The following is an 18084-nucleotide window of genomic DNA, read 5'->3' as shown; positions in this document are numbered from 1 at the left end:
ATACACCGCAACATATATACATAGTGGTTCCGGGACCGCGTAGAATTCCGCATACTAGAATGGCAACACAAACTAGTGGGCCCATCTAGAAGGGCATCGCCATACCCATTGCCATCCTCAACCACCGGGAATCCGAGGAACAATGTGTCTTGGAGTTGCCGATTCAAAGCCCCGAATCCAAAATAATTCAACGTTCAATCACAGCTGACTTCAGTTGACAATCAGAGTTTGAAACGATTGATTATCTTCAATGCTGATGGCGAATCGCACATACCCATGAATCATGATGTTAGCAACCAGAGAAGATCAAAGGAAGCCTCGGATCTCCGCTACGAACGTTCCAGGGAACAGAAGCTCAACATGTTACCGGGTGGAATACTACGTCTTTGGATGACGACTTAGTTAAAATTGGAGGGTATGGCCAATCAAGTGAATCGGGTGAACCGTGTATGTCGTCTTCCTATTTACTGCGTGGACTCCTGAAACAATTGCCATCAGGTTCGTTGACTGATGTGGAACATTGCGGCGACATGACTTGAACGCATGAGCCCATTCGCTTAGATTGTCAAGCAAGGTACCTGTGATAATAGCCTCATGTTTTGGGCGTCCGGTGAGAGGATAATACTTTAAAGCAGGTTTGAAACACCCCATCACACGCTCCTCTGCAACTTCGAGCAAGACCTATCCCACACACACACAAAGTCCACCTCAACTGTGCTGCAGCTTCACTAAAATGGCGGCGCTCATTCCAATCATCACACCCACTCGAGCATTTGAAGATCACGAGGATCGTGTGATAGCACTCGCAGTCTTCCGCGACCGTGACGAACGCATGGTCACAGGTTCATACGACGGTATGCTTCGTCTGTGGGACTTGAAAACAGGTGTAGTGTTGAAGAAGATGGAGGGGCACCGCAGTCGGGTCCGGGCATTGGCTGTTTCACCAAATGGGAAATGGATAGCAAGCGGTGATGAGAGCGGAGATCTCATCATCTGGCATGGAAACACTGGGGAACCACTCAACCAAGCAATCAAAGCTCATGATGGTTGGATATTTTCGCTTGATTTTTCTTTGGATTCCGTGGCGCTGGCCAGTGGATCATCTGACACCACCACGAAATTATGGAGCACATCAACGTGGGAGAAGCCCGAACGTTCAATCAACTGTGGTGGAAATGTCCGCTGTGTTCGGTATTCAGTCTATGGACATCTTGCGATTGCAACAGACCACCATATTCAAATTTACACTTCAAACAATTACAATTACTACAGTTATAATGAGACATTATATCCATTCCCCACTCGGTTGATGAGCTCGTTCAGTGGAGGATTCAACTACTCACTCGCGTGGACACCAGCTGGCTCACGGCTTCTCTCGGGGGGCAATGGGGCTGATCCCACCATACGAGTGTGGGATGGATCGACTTGTCGGCGGGTCGGTGATCCCTGGAAGCAGGTCGGTGATCCCTGGAAGGGCCATTTCGAGGTTATCCATGCCATTTCTTTAAACTCTAATGGCACTCTCCTTGCCTCCGCATCGCATGACAACTGTGTCCGCCTCTGGCGACTCTCGGATCGACGAAACATTGCCTTATTCAAGCACTCTGGGGAAGTGAACTGTGCCACGTTCTCTGCGAATGACGAGCACGTCCTCAGTGGAGGTGTGGATAAAAAGATCTCAGAGTGGCCAACATCCGAGGATGCTTTGACAGAAGATGGTTCAAAGGACGGCCTCATGAAAGAGCAGAAGACGCACCAGGTACGTTCATTTTCATTTTCCCGCTCATTCGTCATCTAAGCGTCTTTATGCCAAGGCTCAAGCCTACCCCGATTTCAAGGCATGTTCCAACCCTTGACTCTTACAACGCAATGTGAACATGATTTACGCAGGTCGTCGCTATGAACTCGACAGTCCGCAACGCATGCATAGCTGGGGACTGGCCTACCGCTGAAAAGGTGCTAAATACAGATATTGACGTCGATGCCAACGATCACACCGCCTATACCAATCGCGCATTCGTTATGGCGCGAAAGTGCAACTGGGACCAAGCACTTCAAGACGCAATTCGGGTGAGACGGACTGACCCATCGTGACCTCCTTACAAAGGTTAACTTTGATGATGGCATAGTCCGTCAGCATTCGGCCATCGTTGGCAGGCCATATCTCCGAGGGCATTGCCCTCTGCGGCAAAAAGCAGGTTCTGGCTGCGAGGATATCATTTGACCTCGCATCCATGTTCACGAACCGAGATCTGAAGACCGACCACTTCCTTTTCTTGATTAAGGCAAGTAATATTTTCTTGACATACTCCGTGCTTCATTGCGGTTTTTAGGCCATTGCATTGTTCAATGCAAATGAACATCAAGAGGCAATCCTTCGCATCCGAGAACTAGCTGCGTGTCCCAACGTCGATCCTGTCGCTTGCCGTATCGTAGAAGTGAGTAACATACACTCGCTCACGCCAGGTTCATGTGTTGTCATTGATTATTGCCCTTCGCACACCAGGCCTACCTACGCGTCCAACTAGGAAACATTGCCTTGGAGGGCGCGCGCCACAACGAAGCTGTTGAACACTTCACTGTCGCTGTCAATGATAGCACTTTCTTTTATAAATCGCCAATTCATGTGACGTACGATGAATTTGTCGTGGTACGCTGATATGACACAACTGAAAATCATTTCGTGCTCAAATACATACGTGTTTTCCACAGATATTTGGTTGGGATCTCAAGTCCTTATGGCAAACCGCGAACCAGCAACAGTGTTATGCACTCTTTCGAGCAGGTAGTTTCAAAGCGGCCATCGAATCATGTCAGTCCATGATGGATAAGATTGATGATGATATGAAGGGCGACTTACGCGTCTGGTTCACTTGTAAGTATTCAGTGATGTCCACCCGTCTACCCATCTGCAATCGTTAACTGTGCTCCACTCAGCTCTGAAGTAAGATCAAAACACTCTCTATGCTTCCCATGGAGATGGTGCACTCGCAGCGAGCGGTTACTCGTATAGTTTGATACGGAGATCCTCGAGTAGTTTTCATTTGTACATTGACGGCAGCTGTATTGCCTTGATGCTCGTCACGATATATTGGCTCATTTGAACATGTTTACCCTATGTTTCCAAGTAGCTTTACTTTCACTTGAAACCACTTCTGAACATCGCCCCGCGCGTCTCATGTTTCAGGCTGTGAGCTGAGTGCGATAATCATATCTGTATCCCAACCCGTCGTAAATATTTCACGAAAGACATTAATGTTTGATGATCTTCTTCCTGCACTCTACCTATCCCACAACGTCGTCCTAAGCCTTGCCAATGCGTGGCACCAGTCCATAGTGTCATAACGATACATAAAACATGAGTACTGTCATTATCGGCGACTGTCCAGCGATGGCCGCTGTAGGTTTAGATAAAAAGCTCGTTTGTTCCCCGTCACGCACAAACCTGCATATCTCGATGCAAATTGTATCACATTCTGGAATGGCATGTATCGCAGGGGAAATGAAATGGGCTTACTTTTGCTTGATAGTTGATGCTATCATTCTGAAGAAAGCTTTTTCGGCGCTGCGCACTTCTCCACACGTTACCCGTCAGATTGTTTCACATCTCCAACATGGAGTTCTTTGATAGATCTCAGAAGAAACATTTTAAGCCTACTGTCGTTAGTATCACTAATCGTGAATTTGAACAGCTACCGCAGCCGAAATGCATATGAAGAAGGACCTTACGAGTTGGTGAAGCAGACAGTAAGACATACCATAGATGGTTCGGTACAGAAGTGGCATATCATGACGTGCAACATGAAAGATTTGTGATTCGTGCATGACATAAACTTCTGCGAGATGACAATGTGGCATGGCTGCAATTTCGTATAGTCTAACACTTGCTGTATCGATAAACTAACTAGCTCAGAGCTTGACGAGCTCGTTTCGTTACATGTTCAAGTGGCATGGAAACTTACAAGCGTGCATCGTCTACATTGAGGAGTCGGATGGAAGACCTGGTAAGGGGATGAGTGGTTTTTGAAGGGATGACTCTACAAGAGCTACTCTCCACACGGCATGAAATTCTATAAATGGGACAGGACGCTGCTCACCGATGACAAAACGACATCGCTGTCTGTCAAATCACCAAGACTTTGATGAATGAACTCATAGGTCTCATTCCGGAACCCGCATTCTGAGCGAATGCCTGTCATGGACATCCCACAGGTCAATTATTCGTAAGCAGGACATGGCTGATTCCTCGAGTGAGATTTCAGCCTCCGTCACATACGCAGAAAGCAGGAGCGTTCCATCGATCACTCAGAGCAAGCCAAAATGCTACCGCAACCAGAGCTATGCATATCAGATAGACTCGAGGGTAGACAAGCTATTCGTCACGACGAACCATGGTCTGCGCCTGAAGATCATGTGGCGGGAAGGTGATTTGAAACTTCGAAAATAATGTAATTTGTTATATGTGGCGCCCTTGAACTCACCAGCACTTTGATGATCTCAAGAAAGGCATGGGTCGCTGTTCGATTGTAGAGTTGTCTTTGGCATTTGGGATGGCGAAACTGGAGGGATGCAGGTTGTAACTACGGTTTCATCTACCACCGGCACACGGTAAATGTCTTGGAGATAATCGCGACGAAGCGCCATATCTGAGTCGAGCTGAACGAGCAATATTATAATCCAATCGGCTGTGGAATCTGGATTCTGGATCAGAGTCACGAGCAGAGAAGAACCGGCTATGTATAGATATAAGCCTGAGAACTTATTACTAGACACGGCTAGAAAACTGTCATCGTGGCCATACCCAGGGAATCCGATCGAGAAACAACGTGTTTTGGAGTTACCGATTCAAAGCCTTGAATCCAAAATAATCCAACATTCAATCACAGCTGACTTGAATTAGAGTTTGAAAAGGTTCAACGCTGATGGCAAATCGCACATACCAGTGATACTAGCAACCAGAGCAGATCAAAGGAAGCCTGGTATCTCCGCTGCGAATGTTCCAAGGAACAGAAGCTCACCATGTCACCGGGTGGAATACTACGTCTTCGGGTGACAACTTAATCCAAATTCGAGGACATGGCCAATCAATGTATGTCGTCTTCCTATCTTCTGTGTGGACCCCTGGAACAATTGCGACCAGGCCCGTTGACTGATGTGGAACATTGCGGCGACACGACTTGGATGCATGAGCCCATTCGCTTAGATTGTCAAGCAAGGCATTTGTGATAATAGCCTCATGTTTTGGGCGTCTGATGAGAGGGTAATGCTTTAAAGCAGGTTTGAAACACCCCGTCACACGCACCTCTGCAACTTCGAGCAAGACCTATCCCCCCACTCACAAAGTCCACCTCGACCGTACTGCGGCAGCTTCACTAAAATGGTGGCGCTCATTCCAAACATCACACCCACTCGAGCATTTGAAGATCACGAGGATCGCGTGATCGCACTCGCAGTCTTCCGCGACCATGGCGAACGCATGGTCACAGGTTCATATGACGGCACGCTTCGTCTGTGGGACTTGAAAACAGGTGCAGTATTGAAGAAGATGGAGGGGCACCGCAGTCGAGTCCAGGCATTGGCTGTTTCACGAGATGGGAAATGGATAGCAAGTGGTGATGAGAGCGGAGATCTCATCGTCTGGCATGGAAACACTGGGGAACTCAAGCAAACAATCAATAAAGCCCACGACAGCTGGATATTTTCAATTGACTTTTCATCGGATTCTAGAATGTTGGCCAGTGGATCGTCTGACACTACCACGAAGCTATGGGTTACATCAACATGGCAGGTGCAATATACACTCAATTGCGGTGGAACTGTCTATTGCGTTCAGTATTCGCCGCAACTAGTAATTCCACCAGGACCATTACATTTACCATGACCGGCTTCGCGAACACTTCTTGCGATTGCAACGGACCATAATGTCCAAATTTACCGAGATGATTACGGTTCTAACGGTTGCTACAGTCATCCACCACCACCTCGATTTCCCACTCAGTTGACGACAACGATCAGTGCAGGATCCAACTACTCGCTTGCGTGGGCGCCAGATGCTACACGGCTTTTCTCAGGGGGCAGTGAGAGTGATCCAACCATACGAGAGTGGGATACATCGACCTGGAAGCAGGTTGGTGATCCCTGGAAGGGCCATTTCAAGGATATCCATGCCATTTCCGTGGACTCTAACGGCACTCTCCTTGCCTCCGTATCTCATGACAACCGTGTCCGCCTCTGGCAACTCTCAGATCGACGAAACGTTGCCATATTCAAGCACTCTGGGGAGGTGCACTGTGTCACGTTCTCTGCGAATGGCGAGCACGTCCTTAGTGGAGGTGTGGATAAAAAGATCTCAGAGTGGCCAACATCCGAGGATGCTTTGCCAGAAGATGATTCAAAGGACGGTTTCATGAAGGAGCAGGCGACGCACCAGGTACGTTTGTTTTCATTTTCATGCCCATTCATCATCTAAACGTCTTTTTCATGGCAAGGCTCAAGCCTACTCTGATTTCAAGGTATGCTTCCACCCTTAACTGTTATAACGTAACGTGAACATGAGCCACGCAGGTCCTCGCTATGAACTCGACAGTCCGCAACGCATGCATAGCTGGGGACTGGCCTACCGCTGAAAAGGTGCTAAATGTAGATATTTACACTGACGCCAGCGATCACACTGCCTATGCCAATCGCGCATTTGTTATGGCGCGAAAGTGCGACTGGAACCAAGCACTTCAAGATGCAATTCAGGTGAGATTGACTGATCCATCATGACTTACATACAAAAGTTGACTTTAATGATGGCATAGTCCGTCAGCATTCAGCCATCATTGGCAGGCCATATCTCCAAGGGCATTGCCCTCTGCGGCAAAAAGCAGGTCCTGGCTGCGAGGATATCATTTGACCTCACAGCTATGTTTACGAGCGATTTAAAGACCGATCACTTCCTGTTTTTGATCAAGGCAGGTAATATTTTTCTCACATACTCCATGCTTCATTGCAGTTTTTAGACCATTGCGTTGTTCAATGCAAATGAACATCAAGAGGCAATTCTTCGCATCCGAGAGCTGGCTGCATCTCCCGATGTCGATCCTGTTGCTTGTCATATAGTGGAAGTGAGTACCATTCGCTCATGCCAGATTCATGTGTCGTTATTGACTCCTGTCCTTCGTACACCAGGCCTACCTACGCGTCCAAATGGGAAATATCGCCTTGGAGGGCGCGCGCTATAATGAAGCTGTTGAACACTTCACTGCCGCTGCCAATGCCAGCACTTTCTTTTACAAATCGCCAATTCATGTGACATACGATGAGTTTGTCGTGGTATGCCAATGTGACGCCACCGAAAACTCCTTGCTTAACTATGTGTTTTCCACAGCTTTTTGGTTGGGACCTCAAGTACTTGTGGCAAACTGCGAACCAGCAACAGTGTTGTGCTTTCTTTCGAGCAGGTAGTTTTGTGACAGCCATCGAATCGTATCAGTCTATCATGGACAAGGTTGATGAGGATAGGAAGGCCGACTTACGTGCTTGGTTCGCTGGTAAGTATTCGGTAGTATCACCCGTCTCCGCCTATAATCATTAACTACACTTCACTTAGCCCTCGAGTAAGATAGAAACGCGCTCTATGCCTCCCATGGAGATGGTGCACTCGTAGCGAGCGGTCACTCGTATAGTTTGAAACAGAGATCCTCGAGTAGTTTCATTTGTACCTTGATGGTAGTTGTATTTCTCAAACAGTTCTTAGTGCTCGTGTCATGAACAGCAACCGCAGCCAGAGCACATACGAAGGACCTTCACGAGTTGGTGAAGCACAGACTGAGACATATCACGATTTGCGTCACGAGGAGAAAATTGTGATTCGTGCATGACATAAACTCCCAAACTTTTACGAGAAAACAAGGTGGCATAGCTGCGATTTCGTACAACCTAACACTCGCTGCATCGTCAAACTAAGTAGCTTGGGGCTTGACGATTTGTTCCATGTTCAAGTAGCATTGAAACTTACGAGTGTGCATCGTCTACCTTCAGGAGTCGAGCGGGAGACTTGCAAGGGAATGGATGGAGTTACATCAGTGAACTGGCAGAAAGATGAGAAGAAGATATATAGTAATATATAGTACATAATCACAAACATCGGCGTAATTCTGTCATGGATCAATACATTGTGATGTTTGACCTTGTAGAGGAAAGAACATTGTCTAAATCTCATACACCGGTGTATAATCGGGAAAACACCCACACGTCACTCAAACTCCAACATGAAGGAAATGTAGAGCAAAAGCTGATAGTCAAGCTAGATGCAACACAATTGGCACGTCAGAAGTAAGTTTCACGATGTTTGAAGTCCCTCGATCCTGGGACAATGTTCTGAGCGAGACTTAAAGCTGGTATTCTCCAGAGAACGACAAACTTTTTTCTGAGCGCGCAAGAATAAAATTATATCATACTGTGAATTTTGCTGCCAACCTTTCGTAAGTTGTTGATGTTTGTCCGCTATATATCAGTTGCGAATCTGTGTGAAAAAGCTGTATCATTGTATAGCAGCCGATATATGTTCACCAAGCAAGCAAGCATCCAATTATACCTTGCTTCGACTCTTCGTGCGACCTTCTGCGAGTATCCCATACCTCGGCACCTGTATTCACTTGCGAGAAATCCCAAAGAGGTCGTGGCGTCGTGCAAACACTTGTGCCTTTCGGATGTAGTACCTTGGCTTGAGAGCTTATACTAGTGAGTCGTGCTTCACCTTAGTACCTTACTTACCATTCATCCAGTATCTTACATGTTTCGTCATGCATAAATACCATTACATTTATAGCACCTCATGCGACGAATTCTGTGTGCGTGCAGTCACGACCGCGTCGACTTAGTTCATCCGTGAAAGGACAAAGTTGTTGTTGGGGAATGTTAGGTATTTAGCGGCTTCGTTTTGCTACACTTGAGCAATTGCTGACCTAGTACATAGACTGAATGGATATCCTGACCTGTCCATGTCTCACGAATCGGGTATCATCTTTCAGCTTTCTTGTAATTCTCAACGTGTAGATGGACGGAGAGAATTGATTCCGACTTTTCCCTACGTCATGGGGGTGGGGCTGTCATTTCGATAGTTTTTACAATTGTTGTTGCCTCGCATTCTCTGTAAAATCATATATTTTGGCACTTATCACGCTAGATTTTCTCGATGCAGCCTACAGAACACAAGTAAGGGAATTCACTGGCTGTAGCTCAACCTGTACTCTGTAGATTGTTCACAACATGTGAACGAGGTGCAGAAGACCCAATCTGTTGCCTGGATTCACCAGGCATAGCTTAACCTCTAGCAGCCCCCTTTTGTTGCTTTCTTATGGCACGAGTGCAAATAGTCAGCCTGCTATCACTCCACGTCAAACAATTAAAACTTGGTGCAAATCATGACATTAATTAAAAGGGTAGACAACCAACTATTGTGATGTAATAATAAATGGCTGGAATGATGTGTGAACTACTCAGAATCGAAAAGTGCATCATCCAATCGTGCCCGCTGCATTGCGAGAGCATTTACGGACATGTGAGCCTTGGCCGCATCACTGAGTTCCGCCCGACGAGTTGTTCCAAAAACTTTCCTAATAAACAGAGGTCAGTTAACAGCTGTTGACTTGTAATAAATTTACCTCGTCCACCACATCAGGAGTCGGTCAACGTTGCGCTGCGCTGTTCGACCAGGCGGGCATTCAAAGAAATCCACGATATTGCACCAGAATTGTATGTAATCGAAGTCGCCGTCTACTGACCGCCATGACGTTACAGAGGAAAGGGCGAATCACAACTACATGTGTCAGGATTTGTTAGTGCTCGGCAAGGACATGGAAAACTGACCACTTACTTGACACGACACATAAGCGATCGAGCGAGGTGAGACTTTGTGCATTTTAATGATTTGAGCGACGTGTGTTTTGACTTTCTTGCCCAAAACATCCTTCTTCGCGCGTCTGTTGTTTTCAATGATGTTGGCGCCATCACCATCACCAGCAACTTCCTTTGCCGAAGAGGGTGATGTAAATATGGCTTTGAATGCCTGCCAAAAATGAGAGCTTTGAGAATCTGTTTTAGTATGACGAACCTGAACTAAAAGCTTGCTTTTGAAGAGACCCTCCTCGAGATTATTCGGATCAGCTGTATATCCTGCATAAAGAAATGCGGGCCATGACATTTCCGTCACGATATGGCCGTCTATGCGGTCCCTAATTCCTGCTCTGACACTGGCGGAAAATTAGTGTCTAGTAGAGAGATCACAAGTGCAATACTAATGTTGGGTTATTCCAGTCTAGCTCTGTTGGACAGAGCAGTCTGCCACAGGCGTCGTTGGTGAAGCCACGGCAGTGTTTATCTTCGGGGTCGACTGGGGGATCAGGTTTCCACTCGCGATTGACCCAATCAGGGACAAGAGGCTTGAGCTTCGAAGTGTCATCACCTTGAGCACCGTCCGCACCCTGTCTAAGCTGAAAAACGATTTAATGTAAGGTTAATTATTGACACAAGCGAAGAACACCTTTTTTAACATGTGCGTATAATCTTCGTACTCCATGTCGGAAGCCTTTCGGTGAAACCACGGAAGTACATTATTGAGGACTATATATCCGGTTTGCAACCAATTTTGACTGGTATCAAACCGGTCAGTAGCGATCAGTAGGTGGAGGTGAAACACGGACTCGAGAGTTATGTCGTCGTCGTCGCCCTCTATGTCACACCGCCTATCGTTTTCATTTATCAAGTCCTCGACGCTATCATATAGTGTAACCATCCGTCTGATGGCCCGTCCTTGTGACATGAAGTAGTTTGTTTCCCTGACAATGATGAGTATACTGAACTACATGTTACGATGGTGTTCATACCTTTGTTTCACCGCATGCCCCGACTCGAGCACTTGCAGCTTCTCCTCCAGATCAGCTATTCTGCGCCTCTGTCGAGCAATATCAGACGTTGGCACCGCTATGGACGATACAGCAGCAGGCTGCTCGATCTGGGACGATGCTTCAGGCTGTGGGTTATCGTCCACCTGGGACATGAGCGAGGCGAGGGAAAGGAGATTGGGGATTGGGGATTGGAGAGAAGGTAAGAGAGGTAGGAATAGAGTTGAATTTGCGTACCCTCTGCTTTATTTAACGGCCATCCAGTATGTGTCAGCAAAGGCAGCTGCCCTAAATATGATCATACGCCTACAATGGAAAGTGTCAGACAAGGAACAGTTAATAATGTTACTTACCTTTTTGAGTGACAATACTTATGCAGGATATCATGTTAGCGTCAACGTAAACTCAGGAAATTGTCACATACCACACCATAGTACATCGGCTCCGAGTCAGGCTAGTACGAAGAAGCTTGCTTCATAACAAGGATGCCACCATGGCCCATCAGCAGGTTGGATTGTGCTACGGAGTGCTGCAGAGCGCTCTGTAACACTCTGTAGTGAATTATGTCTGCCTGATGCTGATGCTCATTAAAACTCGTCAATCACGAGTAGCAACCTTGACTGGCTGACTTAACTCACTGATTTGAACGGCAGAAAGAAAATCCAGCTTCGTCTTGCTCAGGAAGAGTCGGAGGCACGACCTAAGGTCTGAGCGTTAGTTGAGGGATGTAAACAGGTGGAGCCACCTGCTTACGCCGAATTCGGTCGTGCGCTGACTCTGCAAATCACTGAGATAAGCTTTATACATTCTACTAATTGTGATAAGACTGGATTAACGGTTAGAAAAGCTAATTAACAGGGAGTGGCGGGTGGAAGCAAGGAAGGATAATGAATGAGGGTTTGAAGGATGCCAAGCTCGATGTCAGTGGTTTGGATTGTGCTACGGAATGCTACAGAGCGCTCTGTAGCACTCTGTGGTGAATTCGTGGGTAGGGCGAGAAACGGAAAGGAAGATTATTCAAGGGTGATGAAAAGTATGTAATTCTCCTTCAGATCTCTGGAGTGCCATTTGCGCGGTGGTACATAGTGCTGACAGACTCTTCTGAGTCATCAGCATTGGCACGGGCGTCCTTGATTTTTTGAAAACAACGCAAAGCCCAACGGCGAGATAAAGACATGCATCGTCTGGCCGCCAATCCGCATGACGACGGCCCACCAACAACCTTTGCAACACGTGAGCCTTCTTCCGTAGACACTTCATCATACGGTTCGAACTCCTCATCTGTAAGCCACCTAATCGATTGTCCACCATCTGGGTAATATTCGTGAACCATTGACTTCCTTTTGGGAGGTGAGGAAGGCAGCTTCTTATGGTACCGACCACTAGATTCCCTCATCTGCAACATCTCGCGCTGTATTTCCGCCAGGTCGCGGGCATGTTCGACTTGAGCGTCATACAACCTGCCTTGCAAATCAAAAAGTTCCATGTGAAGGGTGTCGATTCGTCTCTGGGAGTCTCGCAATTGGACTTGCGTGATGAGTTGAGTGTTAGCGATAGTCTGATTGCCATTGACATCTCCTTGAAGATCATAGACCCTCTGTTTAAGCTGTACGACAATTCAACACAACACTGATTATTGTCACTGACAAAGCTCACCCTTTTTGACGTATGCAAGTGATTGTCGTGCACCATACTATCACTATCTGAAGACATTTCAAGGGCCACATATCCGATTCGCAAACGATCCTGGCTTTAATAACAAATCCATGAGTAGTTCTCATAAGACAGAGATGAAACACTAACCTGAAGACGAGAGTTACATGAACGTCGTCGTCGTCCTTATCGCAACCATTCTTGCCTACTAAGTCCTCAATGTTATCGAGTAAGGTAATCATCTGTCTGATGATAGTTCGTCCTTGTGAGATTGTTTTCCACCAGACTAGATGTAAAAGCGAGGCCTATACCTTTTCAATGTATGCCCCGACATGAGGTTCTCTTCTAAGTCAGCAATTTTCCGTTTCTGACCAGCATTCTCATGGCAGACGTCAGTGCCACCACTATGGGCGATGCTGCGGGAGGTCGTGGGGTGTTATCCACCTGGGACAATTCTTCGGGATGCTGATCATCCTCCATCTGGGACATGAGCAGAAGGGGGGCGGGGGAAAGGGGGAAGAGTGAGAGGGTAGGAGACTGGTGGCTAGTGTTCACTAGCGGCTCTCACTATATTTAGTGTTAATCGTCAACCTTTTAGTATTAGCCAAAAAAAACTTCCCTGAAGACATTGACATTTAGGTTTTCCATTGTAGGCGTGCGCTGGAAATGGTCTTGTGAATAAACTAGTAATGATGATCATAAGTGCTACCAACATAATTGAACAAATTTGTTGTTACGTTGGCAGTTGACACTGAAAATTAGCTGAAAACGTACATGGATAAAATAGTCAACCATACTCAAACTGGTGTGGGTGCCTACTAGGGTCCAAGGAATGGGTGCATCGCTCGAAGCCTAACTTGCTAGGCTGTAGCATATCGTCATCATAGGAAGGTGATCTTTGTCAGCACTAGTAGTAGACACGCAGACCGACACCATCACACTCTTAGTACTGGGCTGAGGCCTTATACCCAGGTCCATCAGCGACAAACCATGATAATGTAGATAGAAATTAAAATAATTGTCCTGACCGAGTCGAGATGCAGATGAGAATGACGAAATCATGATGGATCAGGTCACAGAAGGGACTCGGAACGTCACGGTACGGGTACGGCCCATCAGGCAAACATAATTCACTACAGAGTGCTACAGAGTGCTCTGCAGCACTCCGTAGCACAATCCAACCCACTGATGCCGGTGCTAGTACGAGGCCGTTGAAGAGGTTGAAAAGGTTTCGAGGGCACGTGAAGCATACATGATGGAAAGGAACTCATTGAACTAAAGAGGGTCACGGTGACCAGCCTAGTAACCATGTTGTAGTAGCTACACGCTGTACGTCTGCGGACAAAGACAGCTCGTGAAGCATGTACATCGTACTGCTAGCCAAACCTAGTAATTGAAGGCTTAACTCGATAGAGGAAAATTTAAAAAGAAAGATGGTCATCAAACAAATCCTCATCTCCATCTCCATCTCCATCTCCATCTCCATCATCTCCATCCAGCTCCTCACCGCTAAGCTCATCCTCATCCTCATCATCATCCTCATCCTCATCTGAGTCCTGTTCATCATCACATTCTGCTTCTTCGAGGTCTACATCGTCAACGATATCCATAGCGTCCGAGTCACAGTCAGCTGGGGCCGCTACTAGTGAGCCAAGACAGTCTCTGGTTATCTTCCGCAACGCTACTGGGTGTCCAATGCCAAAGTGAGTATAGCGTATAAACATATCTCGATCGACAAAGCTAACCCAAGACTCGAGGGTTAATGTATCATAAAAGGTAATATGCTAGCACACTCACATCCCAACATAATATGATTCCCAATCATCTAGTTCCCCGTCAGGACGTCCCAATGATTTCCCAAGGGAAAGGGAGCTTATGCCTCGTCCCGCGGAAAAAGCAGGAATCAGGTGAGCTCCTCGAATCACCTGGTCTGGATCGAGAAACCCGAACGAGTCAGGGTCAGATTCCTCAACAAATGCGACTTTCGGAAGACGAGTATGTTTCATGCTGCATTTATGGTTCCGTAATGGTGCTAGCCATCGGACCCAGAGGACTTCAAGACGGTGCTTTACAGGTTGATCTCCGTCGTTGAGCCAGGTTTCCATATGATAGATACCCAGCACGCGAGCGTACCAATATGGGTGGCTGGGTGTCGTCTCCCCAGAAAGCACCATGACGTCAGCGTGGGTCCTAGGGTTGATTGTATCATATTTGCGTCTGAGGTCGTATGTAGTGTAATACACCTGCATGGTTTGGACTGAGTAGATAGTGTTATTAGGGATGACTACCGAGTTGTGTTCTTCATCTGTGAAGACGTGGTCGCAACAACTGGTGTCAAGCTTGCGCAGCCTGTAAAGGATGTAGTCCTTCAGCCTTGGAATGAAATTCTGACGACTATTGTGAGAAAAGTGTTCCAACTGCAATATCATGCCTACCTTAACTGCTGGGTCGCCATCGTGTTCTCGAAGGAAGGGGAATAGGTTGACTGGATTGCTTTTAGTATTCGCGATGTGGTGATGGTTTCGAGAGAGCACCAAAGGCGGGGCTTCGGCAGGCGATTGGCTATCAGAGGAGAATGACGTGCCTCCAAATTCTGCAACACATCGAAGTACACGGCGCCTCCGCTCGTGTTTAGCTAACTGTGCTGGGGTGTCTAGTTTACTGGTTAGCGGGTAAAATGCCTTTAGGGCTCGGTGTGCAAGCTCTCCCTGGCCAAACTGAACATCAGGTGGATAGTGTAAATAAAACAGGCACATACTATTTGAGTGGTGAAAGAATCTGTTGTTCCGAAAAGCTTAATGGTTCTAACATAATCCCCCATTGCATAAAACTTGTAAGTACCAAGATTGAACTTCTTTACCCTCGATCCATTTACTTCTGGAGAGGTGGTACCAGGCTCTGAGTGCTGAGCAAGTCTTCGTTGGCGAGCCGCTTTTTCTTTCGGTAATTCGATGGTATTGAAGGCAGCACACGTGTTGCGTTGAAACTTCCGCAAGTTCTGACAGAGCTTCTTGAATATCTCGTCAAAAAAAGTAACCGTAGACTCTGTATGAATTCTAAGTTTAGCGATTGCATGCCACTGTGCGAATCGATACAACAGAGACTGCACGATTGCATCGTGGTCTGGTGGAAACAACCCTTCAAAAACTGGAATAGAACACTTGGGGAACATGTCAGTTAGTCTAAGAAAAAACGAAAGACGGAATAACCTGTAAGATATCTTCAAAGTCACGCGCCGCTAATCGTTTCATCTCGGATGTGTTGTTCGCAAATTTTCGAATCACGCCATTGCCAAACGTGAGGACCTGGCGAAATCTACGGTAATATTGAGAGTCGACGACTCATTAGTAAATAGTGACAGCACTCTATGAATTCGCGAACCTGCTGTCAAGAGTAGCCACCAGCTGGCTACCCCCAGGAAGAGCATAAAGAAGCCGTACAAGGTGCGTAAACAGCGCCTTCCAAGTACCCAATTCGCACTCGTGCATAAGGTCAACAATGAGCATGCGAAATGGGTCAAGGCCGAGCGGCCCAAGCTTCTTGGCAAATTGATTCTAGGGGAACCGATCTCAGCTAATCACAAGTCGTGAGGAACTGTTTGCGCTTACGATGGTGGGTACCCAGGAACCCTCTCCAAGAGCATTTTCAACCTTTGAACCGAGTATAGTGTTTCCCCACCGGTAGATAAACTCGTGTGCTTTGTCGACTTTCATTGTAGCGTATACTCGAAGTGTAGCTATACGATTTTTCATGTCCTTAAGTAAACCGAGGGAACCAAACAATTTTTTTGGTGTGAGACAGCGAGGACATGCGCATGTGCCCATATCCTTGATGGTTGCGATTAAAACCCTGAAAAGTGACGAATGATCTAACGGTTTAAATTAGGGAAAAGGATGGCTGTACTTCTCTGGATAATCAGCAGAATAGGTAAATATTCTTGGAAATACTCTCCGCAGGATTCCATCCGGACAAGTCAGAATGATACTGTGGCGGTATGCTCGAAGGAATCCTTCATCAAGTAAGATTTCCCAGCATGCATGAAATAACTCCCTATGGCAGTGCGTATGAAGTGAGGCCATGCCAGTCTTTGATATACCGGACAGGTTGCTTAATACATCTTTAATGCTGTCGGGAAGCTAACAAAAACTGTTCATGTTAATAGTCGAGAATCAAATCAGGAGGACTCACCGAAGGTAAAAATCCTACTAGATGGCATGCTCCCGATTGAGGTAATGATCGTGCGTACTTCGTCAGATTGCCGAAATACAAGCAGAGCGGCCAAGCCTTAGCAGTTCCAAAATTTGCTAGGTGAGTGGCATCAGAAAAGAACATAAGACCCGCTATGACGTGTTCTAATGTACAGCCAGGCTCTTTGGGCAACTTCTGGAGATCGTCCTGAGCTTCTAGCCAGGTATCAGAAGCATAGAGCTCATCGAATATTCGCTCCTGGTGATCGTCCATTGGATCCTTCCATAACCGTTTGAAAGGCAGTAGATGGAATGCGCCTGCTTGGATGTCTGTAAATGCCGCGCGGATCACTTCAACAAGAGGGCGATAATGGAATCCGGAAATACTATACACCTTTGGTCTTTCCTCCCTTGATCTCGTAGGGATGTCGATGGTGACATCGGTCTCGATCCAGTCATCTGGGAAGGTGACTTTCTCCTCGCCCTTATCTTTATCCAATTCTTTCAAGTTCTTCTTCACCGAAAATCCCTCAAGATGCTTAATATCAAAATCGTCAGCCTGGAGAACATCACTGATGAGTCGCTGGACCTCAGTCTCCGATTTCTGGTGACTGCCCGATGTAGAGACTCGTGCCTCGCATGGTGTGATATGGCACTTTCCACTAGGGAGTACACAGCACGACTTGCAGCATCACTCTGTATGCTACCTGCAGCTATTCCTATATGAGGCGCAGCTTTCCCGCACAACGCGCGCCATGCGCGCACCATTCCCGCACTTTGCGATGTATACGCGCGCGCGCTTTCCCGCGCTTGAGCGCCCTATAGCGCCAGCCATCCAGAAGCATCCATCCACTGTCCACCAAGCTCTCTAGTGCGTATATTCCCATTTCTCTTATTTACATATCGTTCCACCTCTATTTTTATCATGGACCCTTACTTACATACATATATCTTTACATACCTTACTCGGTAGCGAGTCGGCTCCGCATGACAGCGCTTAGGCGCCATATAAGCGCCAGCATCACGGACCACGAGGAGAGGGACTTTAGCTCCCACTTACCCACTTACCACCTAGAGAATATAGTTCAATCTATTCTTTGACACCTCGCGCTCGTATCTCTTGTTATTCATCTAATCACCACTTAAGCAAACTCACACTTACTCTCACTTGTCTCCGCTCACGCGCGCGCGCTTCCCGCGCCTCGCGCGTACCTTCGCTTTCCCGCGCCTCGCGCGTACCTGCGCGCTTTCTCGCGCTTCGCATTGGCCGACCAGTAGCGCCTTCAGCACCTACTTCTAGAACCTTGCTGCACTCGCTTCCCCTTTAGGGTCGAACACACTTGTCTTCTCAAGAA

General features: G+C 47.0%; 3 protein-coding genes across 3 annotated transcripts; 1 reads left to right on the top strand and 2 right to left on the bottom strand.

The window, feature by feature from the left end:
* Nucleotides 1-6573: 6573 nt before the first annotated feature.
* Nucleotides 6574-7865, top strand: HD556DRAFT_1314791 (uncharacterized protein; the record flags this gene model as incomplete). The annotated part of the gene is made up of 6 exons (XM_041301003.1): nt 6574-6744; nt 6804-6872; nt 7005-7109; nt 7174-7317; nt 7373-7535; nt 7735-7865. 6 exons carry the CDS (start codon nt 6574-6576, stop codon nt 7863-7865), a joined length of 783 nt encoding a protein of 260 aa, XP_041152254.1.
* A 1616-nt stretch (nt 7866-9481) lies between these two features.
* Nucleotides 9482-11044, bottom strand: HD556DRAFT_1314790 (uncharacterized protein; the record flags this gene model as incomplete). Its single annotated transcript, XM_041301002.1, has 7 exons — nt 9482-9602; nt 9651-9762; nt 9856-10054; nt 10100-10238; nt 10273-10478; nt 10529-10823; nt 10872-11044. The coding sequence occupies 7 exons, from the start codon at nt 11042-11044 to the stop codon at nt 9482-9484; spliced, it is 1245 nt and encodes a 414-aa protein (XP_041152253.1).
* An 893-nt stretch (nt 11045-11937) lies between these two features.
* HD556DRAFT_1314789 (uncharacterized protein) lies at nt 11938-13031 on the bottom strand (the record flags this gene model as incomplete). Its single annotated transcript, XM_041301001.1, has 4 exons — nt 11938-12495; nt 12546-12639; nt 12693-12784; nt 12915-13031. 4 exons carry the CDS (start codon nt 13029-13031, stop codon nt 11938-11940), a joined length of 861 nt encoding a protein of 286 aa, XP_041152252.1.
* Between the last annotated feature and the right edge of the window lie 5053 nt (nt 13032-18084).

The sequence above is a fragment of the Suillus plorans genome, assembly GCF_016647745.1.
Source record: "Suillus plorans strain S12 chromosome Unknown HD556scaffold_129, whole genome shotgun sequence".
Lineage (NCBI taxonomy): Eukaryota > Fungi > Basidiomycota > Agaricomycetes > Boletales > Suillaceae > Suillus > Suillus plorans.
The sequence above is the reverse complement of the archived record's forward strand: the minus strand, read 5'-3'. Positions and strand labels throughout refer to the sequence as shown.